Raw genomic sequence first — 20002 nt, 5'->3', positions numbered from 1 at the left:
TTGATATTTTAAATGAAAATTCTGCCATTGCCTTTCCCAAGCTAAACCATATTACATTCATCTCTAAAGGTAAAGCACTCATCTGGCAGATTGTGAGGTGGGTATAAGGGTATTGGATAACTTAATGACTCTCCTTTTGTTCGATCTTGTGTTCCAGACTCATTAGTCTTAATCTGCCTCTGAAAAGGAATGGTGGTAACTTTTTTTAAAGTAATTTAAAAAATTGGTGATGTGCATTACTTGCCACTCATCCATTGGACAGTACTGGAGTGTAAAAAGGAGCAGTGCTGCCTCACTTGTATGTGCTTTTCATGGATAGTTCAATTTTCTGGTTTGAATGGCAGTTGACTACTACATATTACTTTAAGTTTGATGAACGATGTAATCAGTCAGGAGTCAATGGTCATGTGAGAGAAAATGGAGAGAGCAGTGCAATTCACATTAACAACATTTTATTCTCATTTACTTCTATGACCAGGTTTCACTTTGTTGCTATTACACATTTGATCTTTCTTCTATGTAATCAATTTAAAGGCATCTGTGTTAAGAAAATTTTCATTGTCTTTCAGGTCAGTCGAGGAGAGTTTTAATATGTCTGATGAAAGCTGTAGTTCAAATCCTTCTATTGTTCGCAAAAAGAAGATTGCTATTGGCATTATATTTTCACTATCACAGACTGAGGAGGAGAATAATAAGTTTCACGAATTCTTCTTTGCTCATTTCCCTCTATTTGAGAGTCATATGAACAGACTGAAATTTGCTATTGAGCAGGTACTTGTGTTTCTTCCTCCTACTAACTGGGAAGTAGTACTTCATGGATTTATCTGAATCACTTGTTGACCCACTGACAGTTTATAGTTTTGTAACATGATAGGTAATGTGGAGGGAAAAGTGTACACCTTTGATGAGAAAAATCACCTATATGGTATTATGATTTTAAAAAAACGTTCCAAGTATAAAATTAACGGGGAAGGGTGTGAATATAACTTTAGTGTTTTGTAGTGAAAGTAATTTCATGTTACAGTTCCAAAAAATACTTTGCACATGGGGCAGGGATGCAAATCACTGTTGTTTCCAGTGTTGGGCTCTGAACTTCTTTGAGACATATCAAGCACTTTAGCCCAATCCCACAGTCAGCTCGTCTCTCCCTCTATGTGAAGATTGAAAGACCTCATGAAACCATCTAAATTCAGTTTTAAAAAATGATAGGAAATGAGTACTTATTCCATTGCAATATGAAGTTTGTTAATTCTTCTCCAGTTCCCCTTTATTGGACTTAATATTTGTTTAGTCACCCAGCTGTTAATTGGCGGAAGCATTGTTTCCACATGAGAGGCTTGTCATTTTTTTAATGTTTGGATTGGAAGAATTGATGATTTCCAAGTATCCACAGAAAAGTAGTGCAGTTGAATTGGCTACTGCTGCACTTCCTGTTAAAACACATTACAGGGTTTCCCCTGTTATCCGAAGGTAGAGCGTTCCTATGAAACCATTCGTAAGCCAAAATGGCGTAAAGCAAAGAAGCAATTACCATTACTTTATATGGGAAAAATTTTTGAGTGTTCCCAGACCCAAAAAATAACCTACTAAATCATACCAAATAGTCATAGTCATCCTTTATTGATCCCGGGGGAAATTGGTTTTCGCTACAGTTGCACCATAAATAATAAATAGTAATAGAACCATAAATAGTTAAATAGTAATATGTAAATTATGCCAGTAAATTATGAAATAAGTCCAGGACCAGCCTATCGCTTAGGGTGTCTGACCCTCCAAGGGAAGAGTTGTAAAGTTTGACGGCCACAGGCAGGAATGACTTCCTATGACGCTCTGTGCTGCATCTCAGAGGAATGAGTCTCTGGCTGAGTGTACTCCTGTGCCCACCCAGTACCTTATGTAGTGGATGGGAGACATTGACCAAGATGGCATGCAACTTAGACAGCATCCTCTTTTCAGACACCATCGTGAGAGAGTCCAGTTCCATCCCCACAACATCACTGGCCTTACGAATGAGTTTGTTGATTCTGTTGGTGTCTGCTACCCACAGCCTGCTGCCCCAGCACACAACAGCAAACATGATAGCACTGGCCACCACAGACTTGTAGAACATCCTCAGCAACGTCCGGCAGATGTTAAAGGACCTCAGTCTCCTCAGGAAATAGAGAGGGCTCTGACCCTTCTTGTAGACAGCCTCAGTGTTCTTAAACCAGTCCAGTTTATTGTCAATTCGTATCCCCAGGTATTTGTAATCCTCCACCATGTCCACACTGACCACCTGGATGGAAACAGGGGTCGCCGGTACCTTAGCTCTCCTCAGGTCTACCACCAGCTCCGTAGTCTTTTTCACATTAAGCTGCAGATAATTCTGCTCACACCATGTGACACAGTTTCCTACCGTAGACCTGTACTCAACCTCATCTCCCTTGCTGATGCATCCAACTATGGCAGAGTCATCCGAAAACTTCTGAAGATGACAAGAGCACATAAAACCTAAGATAACACTAATATATAGTAAAAGCAGGAATGATATGATAAATACACAGCCAATATAAAGTAGAAATGATGTATGTACAGTGTAGTTTCACTTAACAGAATCGAGAAGATTGAGCCAAAACCGATTTGTAGAAAAAAGTAGGCACGTACACGCATGTGCACGTCACTCATGCGCACACACCTGCCCGCGCAAGGCTTCATGGTCATGGTAGTCTTTCTCGGGGTAAACACAAGTTTAAAGCTGGGGTCTTTTTGTAAAAGCGAAAATCCTCTTTCGCTTAGTGAAAGCAGGTACTAATGTAGGTCTTTCGTAAAAGCGAAATGTCGTAAAGCGAACGTTCGGAAAGCCGGGGAGACCTGTACTTGAAAACTTCCTGCATATCAAGGTTGGGCTGTCAGATCAATCGGAGGCCTGCATTAATTTGGAATAAACTAGAATTAAATCTTGTCCTGAGTGAAATATCTATCTCTGCTGGCTTCATTGGACAGAGTGACTAGTCAACTGAGTGGCTTGAAGTATATTGGACTTAATCCATTTTTGTAGGTGCTTCCTCATCATCGGTAGGTACGTAATTTCAAAAATACCTCGATTCCTCCCATTCATTCATTGGAACGATTGCAAACAGTTATCCTTAGAAAACTCAAGTATTATTTTAAGTTTTTTTGTGGGAAGAATAACAACGTGAAATAGTTAAGTATGGTGAACTGCTCCAATCATTGTTCACAAAAATATTGACCAAGGTGAACTAGCTCAATACCCTGCGAATAAATGCTGCCCCAATTAGAGAGTAGAGTGTGGAGAACAATCAGGGAACGGATTCTCTCGCTAATTTTGGCAATAAGCCACTGAGCCAATGTGTCTGGTTTGCAGGTAACCACCTTCACTGGATGCCAAGTGCCCTTAGCCAAGAACTGAATTTGCTATAGAGATACTTTCCTGTCTGTAATGTTCTATGATAATTTGGTCACAAAATTTAAATATATATGTAGAATTATTTATACATTCAAAGGAACTTTAGCAGCAGTCAATTAAATACTGGTTAAAATCCAAGAATTTGATAGGTACTACGATAGCTGTTGAGTAGAACAGCATGAAACATGCGTTATTGCACTATAAAGTAAGCGTTATGAAAGCAGTGTTAATACATTGATCTGAATCCTTGTATTCTCATATAAAGCTATAACCTTCTTTAAACATTTTGCAAAAGGTATGATTTGCATGGGTAACTTGCTGAACTGTTTGATTTCTTGTTTTTTTTTCAGGCCATGAAAATGAGAAATAGAATTTCTGAGACAAACCAGCGTGTTGTGAGTTCCAATAGAATTGTGGATGCTTTAAATGAATTCAGGTGACTATTTCAATGTTAAATATATTTACCATGCATTTTGAAAGCTTCTGTTGCCTTAGGATTAATGCAGAAGTCTTGCTTTAAGTAAAGATCCCTTTGAAATGAGCTATTGCAGCATTTAAAAACTCATTATCTGGATAGAATTAACATTTGAATATTGATTGCTTCTCCAGTTTTTGACTGATGCAGTGAAGATTCCATCAAGGCGCTCCATTCATAAAGTTAGTGAAGTAGGCAGGGACCAACATGCTAATAATCTACTCCATGCATAGTTTGTCATTTTGCAACTTATAATTTGCACTTGTTTATTGTTTGTAATATAGCTAAATTAGTTTGTACAGTAATAAGTTGTCTTATGCTTCAAATTGAAAATGTAATTATGAAATTCATTATGGTAAATTAATGTTTTGTATCATTGATTTTCTTAAGCTTAATCACATCCATTACTTTAATTCGGAAGAGCTGAACTTTGTTTGGTGTTAGTTATCATTCCAATTTAGATTTTCAACTGGTGGCAACATATTAAGGACTGTGTGGCAGTAGTATGACTTTGTTGTATTACCCATGTTCTACTCACAACTACAAATTTTGATGTAGGTACGACATTATCAAAAGGTTATTTTATAAAGTAAAAATCAGCTGTAAAAAGCACTTTCATTTTACAATAGTTGGGAATAAGACCAAAACAGCTTCATAAATAGCTACAGCATTTTCAATTAGGAACAGACATAGGAGCTGAGGGTTCTTCTGGGGTCTTGTCCTTGAGTCAGAGGTTACGTAACTGCTGTCACATCTACTGTAGTTACACATGCCTGTTTGTACGTTGCTGCCAATGCTATTTATAGACAATGAATTGCTGTAGTTCATAACAACTGCCAACTCCCCTTATAACTGGAAATGTTCCTGTGAATTATTTATGAAGAGCATTTAAATCAAAGATCTGGCTGTTTGATCAGACTTAGGGCTCTGAGGTCTGTTTAAACTGCTGTAGCAAACAAACATGGAATTAAGTGGAAGAGTTTTTAACTTAACACTATTCTGTTAATATCCTTGTAGACAGAAAAATAAACATCTTCCACTTTGAAATGAAAGAATTGCAGCGGCTGTGGAGAATGCTTTTTTTTTGGATGCAGACTAAATTGCCCGAGATTTAGATTTCTTCTCAACTGGTCATATGTCTGCTGGTCCAATGCCAGTAGAATTTGATAGCTTTCAGGGGGAGGTGTATCAATTGCAGTTTATGCCAGAGGCTGTAAGAATAGAAAGCAGAATGTTCTTCAGTGGTACATAGTCAGCCTTCTAACCACAACAAGTGTATGATGTGCTACATATTTGGGCACTCCTGAATATTGTACAGGAATAACTCACCTTAATTGGCCAGTGTGGATACAGTAATTTTTGCTTAAGTATTATGACTGGAATGAGGAAAAGTGAAGTCTGCACAAACTGTCTTTTTAAATTAAAAAAAAAAGGTTTGATACTTTCAGACCACAAACACTTGACTTTTTTTTCTCTCTCGTACCTTTATCTCAAATTAGGACAGCAATACATTATCTATATACAATGCCGAGGATTGCAGAGCCAGTCTGGTTAACTATGATGTCTGGAGCTCCTGAGAAAAACCTCCTCTGTCAACAGCTTATGAGAGAATTTGCTTTGTTGATGGAGCAAGCTTCAAAGAACCAGTTAGTATTGAGAAAACTTTTCGTCCTTTTTTGTTTTGCAGGAAAGATGTGATTGTTACTTTCAAACTTAATTGAAATTAAGTTAAACTTAATTGTTAATTGTCACTTACAAAAATTTTCTGTTGAATGTTTCCCTGTTATTCTTTCACTTGGAATTTTTCTAATATTTCCCTTTTCCTTGCATGTATGAAAAAATATTTGTATTAATGGTTTGATTCTAAATACCCACAATTACTGCCATGAAATGTAGCATAGAACGTGGAAAATATAGCACAGGAACAGGCCCACGATGTTTGATGCCAAATTAAACTAATCCCATCTGTATGCATGTGGTCTATCTCTGTCTGTAGACATGAGGCAGTCTGCAGATGTTGAAAATCCAAAGCAGTCCACACAGAATGCTGGAGCAACTCAACAGGCCAGGCGGCATCTATGGGAAAGAGTAAACAGTTGACATTTTGGGCTGAGACCCTTCAGGACTGAGAAGGAAAGGGAAAGATGCCAGAATAAAAAGGTGGGGGGAGGGGAAAGGGGCTGGCTAGATGATGAGTGAAGCCTGGTGGGTGAGAAAGGTGAAGAGCTGGAGAAAGAATCTGACCGGAGAGGAGAATGGACACTAGGAGAAAGAAGGAGGAAGGGACCCAGAGGGAAGTAATAGGCAGGCGGGACGGAGTGAAAGGTCAGAGTGGAAAATAGAGGAAGGGGAGAGAGGGGAAATTTGTTCACAGGAAGGAGAGATCAATATCATGCCATCAGGTTAGAGGGTTCCATGATGGGACATAAGGTGTTACTCCTCCCTGAAGGTGCCCTCACCTTGGCACAAGAGGGCATGGATCGACATGTCGGAATGGGAATTTGAATTAAAATGGTTGGCCACCAGGAAGTCCCATCTGTGGCGAATGTTGTGGAGGTGCTCGATGAAGTGCTCCCCCAATTTACGACAATTCTCACCAATGTAGAGGAGACGGCATCAGGAGCACTGGATACAATAGATGTCCCCAGCAGATTTGCAGGTGAAGTGTTATCTCACCCGGAAGGTCTGTTTGGGGTCTTATATAGAAGTGAAGAAGGAGGTGTAAGGGCAAGGGTAGCACTTAGGCCGATTGCAAAGACTGGAGGGTGATCAGAGGAAGGAATTAAGGAGGGAGCGATCCCTGCTGAAATCCAGGGGGTGGGGGGGGGATATGTTTGGTGGTAGGATCCCTTTGGGGATGGCAGAAGTTGTGGAGAATGTTGGATGCATAGGCTGATGGGGTGGAAGTAGGGACAAGAGGGACTCTATCACTATTATAGTGGTGGGAAGATAGAGTGGGCGTGGATCTATGGGAAATGGAGATGTGGGTGAGGGTGGCAATATCAACAATAGAGTGAGGGAAATCCCATTCCTTAAGAAGGATACCTCTGCCCTGGAACAGAAAGCCACATCCTGGGAACAGATGTGGAGGCGAAGAAACTGAGAAAAGGGAATAACATTTTTACAGGAGATAGGGTGGTCGAAATTACCATGGGAATCAGTAGGTTTATAAAAGATGTTCATTGACAGTTTGTCTCCAGATATGGAGACAGAGATCAAGAAAGGGAGGGGGGAGGAGTCAGAAATGGACCAAGCCCTGCCTGTTCATGTGCCTTTCTAAACGCCTATTAAATGCTGCAGTTGTACCTGGTTCCACCACCTCCCCTGGGAGTACATTCCAGATATCTACCGCTCTATGGAAACATAAAACGTTGCAAACATCCTTAAAACTTTCTCCCTTTCACCTTAAAAATATGCCCTTTAGTATATAACAATTTCCATCCTGGGAAATGCCTGTGACTGACTATCCTGTCCATGCCACACAATTACCCCAGCCTCCCCTCAACCTCCAACAAGTACAGAGAAAATTATCCCAAATTTGTCCAATCTCTCCATGTACCATAGCTAATGCTCTATAATCCAGGTTTACATCCTGATGAACCTCTTTTGTACCCTCACCAAAGTTTTCACATTTCTTCCAGTAATGCAGCAAGCAGAGCTGCACAAAATACTGCAAGTATGACTTGGACGAAGTTTTATATAGCTGTCATGACTTGCCAACTTTTATACTCTGTTCCCTGACTGACGAAGGCAACCATGCTGTATGCCGCCTTTACCACCCTGTCTAATTGTGTTGCTACTTTTAGGAAGCTGTAGACTTCCACCCCAAGACCTCTCTGCACAACAAGGCACCTAAGGGTCTTGTCATTTACTGTATACTTTCTTCTTGTACTTTGGTGTAACACCAAAGACTCTAGCAGCTATCTACAGATGTACAGTGGAGAATATTCTTACCGGTTGCAACAATATCTGGTATTGGGAGGACAATGCACAGGATCGGAAAAAGGCTGCAGAGGGTTGTCATCTCAGCCACCTCCATTATGGGCACCAGCCTCTCCACTGTTGAGGCCATCATTAAAAGGTAATGCCTCAAAAAAGATGGCATCTATCATTAAGGACCTCTAACACCCAGGACATGACCTCTTCTCAGTACTACCATCAGGGTGGAGGTACAGGAGCTTGAAGATACACATTCTGCATTTTAGGAATACGCTTCTTCCCCTCTGCCATCAGATATCGGAAAGGTTCATGAACACCATTTTGCTCTATTTTTGCACAATTTATTATTTTTTTAATATTTAATGCAACTTTAATGTATTGCACTGTACTGCTGTTGCAATACATCTCTTCTACAAATTTCACAACTGATGCCAATGATAATAAACACTATTCTGATTCTGATTGAATTCCAAGGTGCAGCACCTCATACTTATCCGGACTGATCTTCATCTGCCACTTCTCTGCTCAATTTCAAACTGATCTATATCCAAATGTGTCCTTCAGCAATCTTTCTCATTATCTGCTTTTTTTTTTTGTGGATAGTCAGCCACACTACATTTTTGTCCATATCAGTTATATCTCACAAATAAAAGAAGGTCCAGCACTGATCTCTGTAAACACCACTGGACACGGCCTTCTAGTCAGAGTAGCACTTTCCCCTCCACTGCACTCAGGCTTCTGCGGCCAAGTCAATTTTAAATCTAATCTGCCGAGTCTCTGTGGGTCCCTTGTGCTTAATCTTCTGGATCAGCCAACCCTGAGACACATTGTGGAATACACTGCCCTACCCTCATCAATCATTTTCATCACCTCAAAATTACCTGACAATGGTACTACTACTTTGATCATCAGGTTTGTGTGGCATAACTTCCCCGTGCAATGCTTGAATATCCATGTTCATGCTTTTCCAGATGTGAGTAAATACCGAGTAAGTAGTAGTACCGTAGTTGAGTAATTTCTCCACTGTTAGGCTCAAAGTCCTGTAATTTGCTGGATTATCCCTATTCCTTTTTTTTAACAAAGGAATGTCAGTGGCTTTTCACCAGTCCTCTGGTATCTTGCCTTCAGAGGGTCTTTATATCCCTCTCTCAAGGTGCCTGCAATCTCATCTCTTGCATATCTCCATAACCTGTGAGAGACGTCATGAAGAAATGGGGGCTTTCCACTTTTGCATTCTTCAAGACACTCAACACCAATAAAAACATTTCCTAGAATATCAGCTTATGTCTTCCTGACTTCATTATTCTCCATGCCCTTCTCCTTGATGCAGGGTTCCCAACCTTTTCTATGCCATGGACCCCTACCATTAACCAAAGGGTCTGTGGAGCCTAGCTTGGGAGTCCACACCATGGTGAATACTAATGCTAAGTACTGATTAGCAGCTCACCCACTTACTCTAGCTCTGGGCACAAAGTCCCTCCTTAGTTTTGAAGTGATCTTGCAGTCTGCTTGGCTATCTGTATGTATAAAATGCCTTGGGATTCACTGTAATCTTACTCACCATGGATATTTCCCAGACACTTTTACCCTTCCTGACTCCCTGTTTAATTTCTCATATGGTTTTTACTTTTTGACTAAATTTGCAACATTGCTTGTCACTCAAGGTTTCCAAAACATGCTCTTCTTGCTGTCCTACACAAGAACACTTTGATCCTGAATTCTGACCAGCTGACCTTTCAAATGACTGCTACATGGTAGATGTGAACTTGCCCAATAACAGCAATTCCTAAACTGCTCTCCTCAGCTCCTGCCAAATATTACCTTCTCCCACTTTAGCACTTTCTTCCAAGGTCCAGTCTTCTCCATATAAATAGATTTCTTAAAATGTACTGAGAGTGCTCTCCCACACCTATTGTGTTATTCTTCCTGATCATTAGTGCAACTTCCTTGCATCGTTTGAACTGAGGCTGGTGAAAGAGAAACTGACTTTTCTCCCCACCTATTATCAGCAAAGTCAGGGAAAGTTGGAAATTTGGTCTTTAACTTGCCACATTATATCTACAGCTTTTCAGAACTGAGGAGTACAACGTGGTGGAGCGTTAGACATGTTTTCATCAGGTCCTGATGAAGTTCGGTAGTTCATGTATAATTCTATGGCTTTTAAAAATTGCATTTGACTTGTTTGAATCTTTCAAGTTGCATGGCAAAAACCAATTATATTTTTTAATTAATCTGTGATTCATAGACAGGGTAGGGGCTGCACTGTAGTTTCTGCCCTTAGAACTGTTTGGTGATGGAGGGTGAGAGGTGAAGTGTGGAGACCAAATTCATTATACAGAGATAAAACTGGATTTTGGTTCAGTCCAATGTCTCATGTTCATCATCTAGTGGTTGCACAAGGGATTGCACTTAAAAATCTTCATTTCCTCTCCATCTGAAGAAAACAGGAATCTTTGCAAAGAAAAACTTTTTAAAAAAACACTGCATATTATCTGTCCATGGTGCTTTGCTTTTTGTGTACTAACCCACTTCTCAACCACTTTAGAACTTGTCAGAAAGGCACGTGGTAACGATCATATTTTCAAATGCTCACTTCCGTCTGATGAAGTGCCTCCTAGTTCTCTCTGAGAGTCAGGTCCATTTTGCCACTCTCCGCAAAAATAGATTTAAATCTCATGGTACATCTTATCTATAGTATGTTTGTAGATACATAGGTTAAAATGCATTTTAACCTATGGCTTTGGCTTAAAAAAAAGTCTCATCATTTGTCTTGTTGGTTATTGAATAATTCTTGCTATTTTGTGTGCAGCCAAAATGTATTTTTTGTGTGTGTGTGCGCACGCCAGAGACAGAAAAGGCTTGAGCTTGCTAGCACGAGTGTGTGGCCTTTTTTCAGGACAATCAAAGGGCTTCACAGGGATAAATCCGCCTTCCATGAGTAAGGGCTAGAGCTTCATGTGGTTGCAGCATTTTTCCTGCCTTTTTTCAATCCTTAAGTTTCACAAGGTGATTGGAGTCCTGGTCATTTCTGAGTGGTTGTCAGTTTTTTGATTCCAAAGTATTCATCTAGTGTCATGCTTGCATAACCATGTTGCTCTGCAATAATTAAGGCAGCTTTCTTCGTTGATTGCAGAGTTTTATTTTGGATAGTTGATTCTAAATTTCAATAGCTCAAGCAAAAAGTTCAGAAGTCCTTCAGCAATATGTCAGTATTTATAAGGCTTCTTGACCATATTTGATCTGGCATCAGGTAAGAAGATTGACAGACTGAAATTTAAACACTTCTATTATCTCTCACAGTGAAATAATGCCATGAGATATTTGTTAGCTGTTACATTCCTCTTTGTTATGAGATAAGCTGTGTACTTATTAAATGAACAAATTGTATTTGCATGATTTAACAAATTTGCTTAAATGTTTGTTTTTGTGTTTAATCAGGTTTCTACCTGCCTTGATTACTGCTGTACTCACAAATCATCTTGCCTGGGTCCCCACTGTTATGCCAAATGGTCAACCACCTATTAAAATTTTCTTGGAAAAGCATTCCTCTCAAAGTGTTGATATGCTTTCGAAATCCAACCCCTATAATCCGCTGTGGGCCCAATTAGGTATGTTTTATTTTAAAAGATATTTTTACAAACTGGACAATTACTAAATCCATTTGAGTTGTGCAAGTAACCCACACCACACCAATGTGCTTTAATAAAATCTATTGGAATGGTCAAATATACAATAGATCACATGAATTGTTGAGCTTAAGTTTAATGTCTATGTCTATCCAAGCTGTCAAAATTAAGGTGACTGTTTTCCTTTCTGGGGGGTGTTATCTCTGCAAACCTTCTCCTAACAGGCTTGACAGGGTAGACACGGAAGTGATATCCCCCCCTAGGTCAAGGTGCCTGTAACCTGTGGTCACAATCTCAAAAGCAGCGTACAGCCAAAGAGTACTGTACTCAGAGTAAATTTCTTTACTCGGTGTAGTCAATTTTTAAAATTCCTTATTCCAGAAGACTGTAGGTGCTTAATTGCTAAGTATGTTCAAAGCCATTTGAAGCTTTTTTTTCCCCAGATATTAAGGGATTAGGGTTTAGTGTTAGACTAAGGCAATAGACAATAGGTGCAGGAGTAGGCCGTTTGGCCCTTCAAGCCAGCACCGCCATTCACTGTGATCATGGCTGATTATCCACATTCAGTACCCCGTTCATGCCTTCTCCCCATATCCCTTCACTCCACTATCTTTAAGAGCTCTATCTAACTCTTTCTTGAAAGCATCCAGAGAATTGGCCTCCACTGCCTTCTGAGGCAGAGCATTCCACAGATCCACAACTCATTGGGTGAAAAACTTTTTCCTCAATTTCGTTTTGAATGGCCTACCCCTTATTCTTAAACTGTGGCCTCTGGTTTTGGACTCCCCCAACATCAGGTACATGTTTCCTGCCTCTAGCATGTCCGATCCCTTAATAATCTTATATGTTTCAATCAGATCCCCTCTCATCCTTCTAAATTCCAGTGTATACAAGCCCAGACGCTCCAATCTTTCAACATATGACAGTCCCGCAATCCTGGGAATTAATCTCGTGAACCTGCGCTGCACTCCCTCAATAGCAAGAATGTCCTGCCTCAAATTTGGGAGACCAAAACTGCACATGATACTCCAGGTGTGGTCTCACCAGGGCCCTGTACAACTGCAGAAGGACCTCTTTGCTCCTATACTCAACTCCCGTTGTTATGAAGGTCAACATGCCATTAGCTTTCTTCACTGCCTGCTGTACCTGCATACTTACTTTCAATGACTGATGAACAAGGACAGCTAGATCTCGTTGTACTTTCCCTTTTCCTAACTTGACACCATTCAGATAGTAATTTGCCTTCCTGTCCTTGCCACCAAAGTGGATAATCTCACATTTATCCACATTAAACTGCATCTGTCATGCATTTGCCTACTCATCCAACTTGTCCAAGTCACCCTGCATTCTCACAACATCCTCACATTTCACACTGCCACCCAGCTTTGTGTCATCTGCAAATTTGCTAATGTTACTTTTAATCCCTTCCTCTAAATCATTAATGTATATTGTAAATAGCTGCAGTCCCAGCACCGAGCCTTGCAGTACCCCACTAGTCACTGCCTGCCATTCTGAAAGGGACCCGTTAATCCCTACTCTTTGTTTCCTGTCTGCCAACCAATTTTCTATCCATGTCAGTACCCTACCCCCAATACCACGTGCTCTAATTTTGCCCACTAATCTCCTATGTGGGACCTTATCAAAGGCTTTCTGAAATCCAGGTACACTACATCCACTGGCTCCCCCTTGTCCATTTTCAAAAGTTCTCAAAAATTTCCAGAAGATTAGTCAAGCATGATTTCCCCTTTGTAAATCCATGCTGACTCGGACTGATCCTGTTACTGTCCAAATGTGCTGTTATTTCATCTTTTATAATTGACTCCAGCATCTTCCCCACCACTGATGTCAGGCTAACTGGTCTATAATTCCCTGTTTTCACTCTCCCTCCTTTCTTAAAAATTGGGGTAATATTAGCTGTCCTCCAATCCTCAGGAACTGATCCTGAATCTATAGAACATTGGAAAATGATTCCAATGCGCCCACGATTTCAAGAACCACCTCCTTAAGTACCCTGGGATGCAGACCATCAGGCCCTGGGGATTTATCAACCTTCAGTCCAGTCAGTCTACTCAATACCATTTTCTGCCTAATGTGAATTTCCTTCAGTTCCTCTGTTACCCTAGGTCCTCTGGCCACTTTTACATCTGGGAGATTGTTTGTGTCTTCCCTAGTGAAGACAGATCCAAAATACCTGTTCAACTCGTCTGCCATTTCCTTGTTCCCCATAATAAATTCACCCGTTTCTGTCCTCAAGGGCCCAACTTTGGTCTTAATTAATTTTTTCGTCTTCACATACCTAAAGAAGCTTTTGCTATCCTCCTTTATATTCTTGGCTAGCTTACCTTCGTATCTCATCTTTTCTCCCCATATTGCCTTTTTAGTAATCTTCTGTTGCTCTTTAAAAGTTTCCCAATCCTCTGGCTTCCTGCTCATCTTCCCGCTATGTTATACTTCTCTTTTATTGTTATAGTGTCCTTGACTTTCCTTGTCAGCCACGGTTGCCCCTTACTCCCCTTAGAATCTTTCTTCCTCTTTGGAATGAACTGATCCTGCACCTTCTGTATTATTCCCAGAAATACCTGCCATTGTTGTTCCACTGTCATCCCTGCTAGGGTAACTTTACAGTCAACTTTGGCCAGCTCCTCCCTCATGGCTCCATAGTCCCCTTTGTTCAACTGTAACACTGACACTTCCGATTTTTCCTTCTCCCTCTCAAATTATAGATTAAAACATCATATTATGGTCACTACCTCCTAATGGCTCCTTTACCTCGAGTTCCCTTATCAAATCCAGTTCATTACATAACATTAAATCCAGAATTGCCTTCTCCCGGATAGGCTCCAGTACAAGCTGCTCTAAGAATCCATCTCAGAGGCATTCCACAAACTCCCTTTCTTGGGGTCCAGTACCAACCTGATTTTCCCAGAATGAATTAAGGCAAAATGTTAGTGCACTTAATCCATTTGAAATAGACTTTGAGAATCCAGTTCCTGTGGTTTTACATCCATTGAGAAAACTGCAGTTGGGCTCTGTATTTTTTTGGAACTGCATTGAATTGGAGATACTGGAGAAATACGAAAGAAAATTTGTTGTGTGGATGCTTAACTTAAGGTTATGGAGGGAAATTTATATTATTGTAGAGCCATTCATAGTCTGTTTTGTATCTAGTTTGTGAGGAAGCTCAAGTTCTTTTGCATAGGAAAATAATACTGTTTCAAAGCATCAGTTTACCTTAATCTTCATACAACCATCAAAAATATTCTCTTCTAATTTTAACCATTTGATTTTGTGACAGTTGATCTGCATGGTGCAATAGGTTCTCCTGTAAGATTAGCCCGGACAGTAGTGGTCGGCAAGCGGCAAGAACTGGTCCAGCGCCTACTGCACTTCCTCACCTACTTCATTCGATGCTCAGAGCTGCAGGAAACCCATCTAGTGGTGGAGGGGGATGGTGATTCTGAAATGACTGAGTCAGTAATGACCACATCCCTTGAGAAAGGAGAGATAGAAGAGTCCGAGTATGTCGTGGTTACAATTCACCGAAATAAAAGCTCCCATTTTCCAACCATTTTGCAAAATCAGAATATTCTTTCAGAGAACAGCACTGTTAGTATCCAGAGCGAGAAATGTCCCCTTCATCCTAGGAAAGGACAGCAAGATGATAACAGGCAGGAAGAGGCAAGTGGTTCAAATGATGCATTGGTACAATCTCACAGGAACTTGTGGGAAACCAATTGTGGCCCAAGCAGCTGTACTGCAAACCTGCCGGCTCTTTGTAGGGAAGATGCCATCAAGCCATACAAAGAAAGCATACACAGTGTGCCAGAAGCCAAGACCGAAACATTGCTCTCTGTCAGATCTGCTGCTGTAGACCAAAGCCACATCATAGAACCGGTAATTGAAAAACAGCCTCCTGATAAACAGTTGCCTTCTTCCATTCCCTGTAGTGAAAATCATCTCCAAAATTGTCCCATTTCAATGCAAAAAGTCACTTTTCAGATTGGTGAATCACTCTCACCTGACTCTGATACAGAAACCAAGGGAAAAGAAACCAATGAGGCACTACAAAAGGGCATTGGAGAGCTTAAAAAAAGAGCACAGAAAGACTTACTGAACAAATCTTTGGGCCAAAACAAAACAAATCGGATAGAGGAAACATTGTCCAGTACACACAGTTATGAATGGGATGCTTCACATGAAGGAAGCTTGAGTCTATTTGATGAGTATTTTAATGAAGGCAATTTAATAGAAGCAAAGACCATCGATGATCTTCCTAAAGAAGATTTGCAAGGCGAGCAGCAAAATATTTTGGATCTGGGGCTTGGTATTCAGGACAATGACCAGCAATATGGCATGAATGGAAGCAGTTGCATTTGCACTTGTAAAGTGTATGTAACAGATTTAGGATCGCATTCACTCAGTTCTGCTGGGCAGAACACCAGAGACAAGGCCTCCCTTCTTAATCACTGTGCAGAAGGCCATCTACAGAAAAAAGCGCCACCTGTGGTTGAGTGGGATATTCCCAGAAATGAAAGCTCAGATAGTGCCTTGGGTGACAGTGAGAATGAAGATGCAGGGCATGAATTGTCCAGACATAATTACTACAGTTCAGAGCAGGATGACTGGCTGGAACACATACCTTTTCCTGGGTAAGAGCAAATATTTTGTACCGAGCAAGAACATCTTGCACTATATTAATTTATGTATTTTCTGTGACATATGTACAAACAATCAAATGAGATTACTTCTGTTGAGTTACATTATTCAGGAAAGTTGACATGAATTTGAAATTGGATGTTTTGCTTGAGTGATAAGGACATGTGGAGTTGGGGATGACTCATCCATTGGGAAACTTGCTAGAAGCCCTCTGGATATATGCTACTTACTGTTCACATCTAACACAGTCAGAATATATTACATCTTTTTCTCCCCCCGCCCCCCCCCCCCCAACCACTTAGTCTGGTTGGAAGTTCAAACTTCAGGATTGGTTGTAATGATAAAGAGGGCAACCTTCGCCCCCATGTAGCCTTGCAGTGACATGCTGCTCTTGGGAGATAGTGCAAAGAAAGAAATTGAATTAAAAACGAAACAAATTGTGAATAAGATCTTAATTGCTAGAGCAGATTAAGCTGAATTCACCCTGTCACTGCTTGATAGACAAGTACTAATCTAGTGTTGTGGCAAATTTCCCACAGAGTCAGTGTAGTGGATTGACTCTGATTACCTTTGTGCTTTTATGTTTGACCTAACCATGTCCATTCCCAAAATGGTTGGTTATCTCCTGTTTTAAGCACGCAGCAATTGTATACACATGGCAGTTCTGCAATTGTGTAGACATTAATTGAAAACACTAGCATTGCTTCAGTTCAGAAAATGGATTTTGAATATGAAATTTCTCTGCAGTGAAGGGTGTTAATTTTATTGTTGGGACAATAGCAGCTATAAATATAGATGTGAAGTTTTATAATGGGGAATAATTGATGTGATTGTGATGTGGCAACAGGCAATCAAGCAGTATCGATGCAAGAATTTATTTCATGTGAGACAAAGTTCACCCTGCATTTTCAGCAAAACATTATTGCTACTACATAAGAATGTTGGCAGGCTCTGAAGAACAATTCTCACCTTCAAGCACAACTTTAGTCAGTTTTTTAAAATTCAGGACCAGAAGTAGTTTATTATATACATATGTGGCTACAGAATAGCTCTTTATTGGCTGTAGTGGGTACAGTTCAGAATCCTAGTGGGGAAAAATGATATCAATATGCAAAACATTATTTAGAATGGGTCTGCCTTGTAAATTGACATTTGCTGCCTGAGACTGGAGGGTGAACTTAGCTCTACAAATTACATGTTGGACTTTTGTCTTCTACATGATGTATAAGATTAGGAATCATTTACTATTTATAGTTTTCCACTTTCATTTTTGCTGCTGCTGACCAGTGCATTCTGTTGCTTTCAATGACTAACTTATAACAAAAAAAAATTTTGCAGTTCTGTAACTTAAATGTTTCTAGGATTTCCTGCTTTTGATGGATATTCTGCCGCAGGAGTCCTCAACCTTTTTTGCACTGCGGACTGGTTTAATATTGACAATATTCTTGCGGACCACCTGACATTGGGGGCGGGGGTGTTCAAGTTCAACAGTGCATGACAGAATGAGGAGAGGTGCAGCTGACCCATATCATTTCATATTGCCAAATTATATCGTTTACTCGCGGGCTGGTGGTTGGGGACCACTGCTCTGCAGTATATCTTGTCTAATAATGGAGGCACAGAATGTTCTATATAGTATACTTTTAGAAATTGGATGTGAAAGAGAGTTTTTTGGGTGTCTCATGGCTCAAAACACCATCAAGTAGATAAATTATATTAATGAAGCATTTCCTAATAAAACAACTCATAGCTGTACATTTAAAATTCCTTTGGAGCGACATACACAAAATGCTGGAGGAACTCAGCAGACTAGGCAGCATCTATGGGGGGAGAGAAAAGTACAGTCGACATTTCGGGCTGAAACGTCGACTGTACTTCTTTCCATCGATGCTGCCTGTCCTGCTGAGTTCCTCCAGCATTTTGTGTGTTGCTCGGATTTCCAGCATCTGCAGATTGTCTTTTTTGTGAAAATTCCTTTGGGCAGGGATGGGGTGAAATTCTGCTAATGATTTACAAATTTGTTTCTGTACTAGATTAGTTTCTGAACTGAACAGGAATACTATGAAGTATGTAGGTCAGTTGAGGACAAACGAAATTTCAGTTTATCATTCAACCATTTCACTACCTTGCTAACCTTGCTGTTGTGTTAACTTTAAAACTTTTGGCATGTGGGTTGATCTTCCATGAATTATAATGACCCTGTAAATGTTTTTTTAAAGCAAAAATAAAGTAAAACTTAAGCACAGGCTTTATTCTTTGTTAAACCCAGAATACCCTCAAAACTTGCTTTTAATTTTTTGCTGTTCTGGACATGATAAACCTATGAATTCCTGTGCATTTCTACTTGCAGACAACTGCATTAAACCTATGAAGTGGGAGTCATTTTTCATACTGAATGAATGACACAGATACAGTGGCATGCAGAAGTTTGGGCACCCCTGGTCAAAATTTCTGTTACTGTAAATAGTTAAGTGAGTAGATGAACTGATCTCCAAAAGTCATAAAGTTAAAGAGGAAACATTCTTTTCAACATTTTAAGCAAGGCTAGTGGATTATTTCTGTTTTGTACAATTTTAGAGTGGGGACAAAAAGGAAAAGAGCACCGTCCAAACGTTTGGGCACCCCAAAAGATTTGAGCTCTCAGATAACTTTTACCAAGGTCTCAGACAAATAGTTTGTTAGGGCTATGGCTTGCTCACAGTCATCGTTAGGAAAGGCCAGGTGATGCAAATTTCAAAGCTTCATAAATACCCTGACTCCTCAAACCTTGTCCCAACAATCAGCAGCCATAGGCTCCTCTAAGCAGCTGCCTAGCACTCTGAAAATTAAAATAAATGATGCCCACAAAGCAGGAGCAGGCTATAAGAAGATAGCAAGGCGTTTTCAGGTAGCCATTTCCTCAGTTCGTAATGTAATTAAGAAATGGCAGTTAACAGGAATGGTGGAGGTTAAGTTGAGGTCTGGAAGACCAAGAAAACTTTCCAAGAGAACTGCTCGAGGGATTGCTAGAAAAGCAAATCGAAACCCCCGTTTGACTGCAAAAGACCATCAGGAAGATTTAGCAGACTGTGGAGTGGTGGTGCACTGTTCTACTGTGCAGCGACACCTGCACAAATAGGACCTTCGTGGAAGAGTCATCAGAAGAAAACCTTTCCTACGTCCTCACCACAAAATTCAGCGTCAGAAATTTGCGGGACTGATGAAGTTAAAATAGAACTTTTTGGCTGCAGTGAGCAAAGGTATGTTTGGAGAAAAAAGGGTGCAGAATTTCATGGAAAGAACACCTCTCCAACTGTTCAGCATGGGGGTGGATCGATCATGCTTTGAGCTTGTGTTGCAGCCAGTAGCACGGGGAACATTTCACTGGTAGAGGGAAGAATGAATTCAATTAAATAACAGCAAATTCTGGAAGCAAACATCCGCCATCTGTAAAAAAGCCGAAGATGAAAAGAGGATGGCTTCTACAACAGGATAATGATCCTAAACACACCTCAAAATCCACAATGGACTACCTCAAGAGGTGCAAGCTGAAGGTTTTGCCATGGCCTCACAGTCCCCCGACCTAAACATCATCGACAATCTGTGGCTAGACCGCAAAAGAGCAGTGCATGCAAGATGGCCCAAGAATCTCACAAAACTAGAAGCCTTTTGCAAGGAAGAATGGGCGAAAATCCCCCAAACAAGAATTGAAAGACACTTAGCTGGCTACAAAAAGCATTTACAAGCTGTGATACTTGCCAAAGGGGGTGTTACTAAGTACTGACCATGCAGGGTGCCCAAACTTGCTCTGGGCCCTTTTCCTTTTTTATTATTTTGAAACTGTAAAAGATGGAAATAAAAATAATCTTGCTTAAAATATTAAAGAAATGTGCCATCATTAACTTTATGCTTTTTGCAAAT

General features: G+C 40.3%; 1 protein-coding gene across 4 annotated transcripts in view; it reads left to right on the top strand.

The window, feature by feature from the left end:
- The window catches only part of fnip1 (folliculin interacting protein 1), a 97502-nt gene that overhangs the window by 63519 nt on the left and 13981 nt on the right, over positions 1-20002 (top strand). For all 4 annotated transcript variants that reach the window (XM_072263956.1, XM_072263954.1, XM_072263958.1 and 1 more), the window contains 5 exons: positions 570-771; positions 3757-3842; positions 5381-5527; positions 11259-11428; positions 14742-16095. In XM_072263956.1, the coding sequence (XP_072120057.1) occupies positions 570-771; positions 3757-3842; positions 5381-5527; positions 11259-11428; positions 14742-16095 (1959 nt within the window). The remainder of the gene's footprint in view (positions 1-569; positions 772-3756; positions 3843-5380; positions 5528-11258; positions 11429-14741; positions 16096-20002) is intronic.

This window comes from Mobula birostris, chromosome 7 (genome assembly GCF_030028105.1).
Source record: "Mobula birostris isolate sMobBir1 chromosome 7, sMobBir1.hap1, whole genome shotgun sequence".
Classification (NCBI taxonomy): Eukaryota; Metazoa; Chordata; class Chondrichthyes; order Myliobatiformes; family Myliobatidae; genus Mobula; species Mobula birostris.
The sequence above is the reverse complement of the archived record's forward strand: the minus strand, read 5'-3'. Positions and strand labels throughout refer to the sequence as shown.